The sequence below is a fragment of the Passer montanus genome, unplaced genomic scaffold (genome assembly GCF_014805655.1).
Source record: "Passer montanus isolate IOZ18808 unplaced genomic scaffold, ASM1480565v1 scaffold520, whole genome shotgun sequence".
NCBI lineage: Eukaryota > Metazoa > Chordata > Aves > Passeriformes > Passeridae > Passer > Passer montanus.
In genome coordinates, this window is record NW_024370153.1 from 4,308 (window position 1) to 5,745 (window position 1,438).

At 67.1% G+C, this 1,438-nt stretch overlaps 1 protein-coding gene across 1 annotated transcript in view; it reads left to right on the forward strand.

Moving 5' to 3' along the window:
- LOC120509525 (IQ motif and SEC7 domain-containing protein 2-like) overlaps positions 1-1,438 on the forward strand; it is a 16,306-nt gene that overhangs the window by 1,059 nt on the left and 13,809 nt on the right. The window contains exons 2-3 of the mRNA XM_039724247.1: positions 216-308; positions 1,216-1,394. Of these exons, the coding sequence (XP_039580181.1) occupies positions 216-308; positions 1,216-1,394 (272 nt within the window). The remainder of the gene's footprint in view (positions 1-215; positions 309-1,215; positions 1,395-1,438) is intronic.

A 1,438-nucleotide genomic window follows, 5' to 3' on the forward strand; every position in this document is an offset into this window, starting at 1 on the left:
GGTGACAAAATGGGGAGGGGGACGACAAATGGAGAGGGGGTGACAAATGTGGAGGGGATGACAAAATGGCCCAGGGAGGTGACAAAATTGTGGGGGATTGATGGGAAAAGGGGGTGGGACAGAGCTGGGGAGGTGACAGCAGCAGGGGAGGTGACAGCAGCAGGGGGAGGTGACAGCAGCAGGGGGAGGTGACAGCAGCCCCCTGTCCCCCCCAGCTCCCCAATTTCTTCCTGAAGATCCCGGACTACGCCCTGTACGCCCCCGACGTGGAGTTCCAGTGCCAGCACCTGCACCTGCACACGCGGTGGGTGACACTGGGACAGCCCTGGGGACAGCCCTGGGGACACACCTGGGGACAGCTAGGGACACCTGGGGACACACCTGGGGACACACAGGGACAGCCCTGGGGACAGCCCTGGGGACACACCTGGGGACAGCTAGGGACACCTGGGGACACACCTGGGGACACACAGGGACAGCCCTGGGGACAGCCCTGGGGACATCCTGCCACATCCCCACGCGTGTCCCCACACATGTCCCCATGTTCCTATCCTCACCCACCTCCCCACATCCCCATGTCCCCTGCCATGTCCCCACACGTGTCCCCATGTCCTCACATCCCCACGTCCCCTGCCATGTCCCCATGTCCTCTGCCACATCCCCATGTCCCCTGCCACGTCCCCACATCCCCACATCCCCTGCAATGTCCCCACATCCCCATGTCCCTATGTCCACATGTCCTCACGTCTCCTGCCATGTCCCCTGCCATGTCCCCACGTCCCTATGTCCCCACGTTCCCTGCCATATCCCCATGTCCCCTGCCATGTCCCCTGCCGTGTCCCCACATCCCATGTCCCCATGTCCCCACGTCCCCACGTCCCCATGTCCCCTGCCACGTCCCCACATCCCCACGTCCCCTGCCATGTCTCCATGTCCCCTGCCACATCCCCACGTCCCGTGTCCCCTGCCATGTCCCCACATCCCCTGCCATGTCCCCAAGCCCCATGTCCCCTGCCACGTCCCCTGCATCCCCACGTCCCTGCATCCCCTGCCACATCCCCATGTCCCGTGTCCCCTGCCATGTCCCCACATCCCCACATCACCTGTCACATCCCCACGCTCCCCGCGTCCCCCGCCATGTCCCCTGCCACATGCCCACGCTCCGTGTCCCCTGCCGTGTCCCCTGCCACGTCCCCGTGTCCGCGTGTCCCGCAGGTGGAGATGCTGGAGCGCAAGTACGGCGGCTATTTCCGCTCGCGGCGCGCGGCGCGCACCATCCAGGCGGCGTTCCGGCGCTACCGCATGGCGCAGAAGTTCGAGCGGCTGCGCAGCGAGGGCGGCCGGGCGCGACGCCTGGCGCTGCCGGGGCTGCGCCTGCAGTTCTCCTTCGAGGAGTACGACCGCGGCCCCCCGGCCCCCGCGCCCGGGCCGCCCCCGC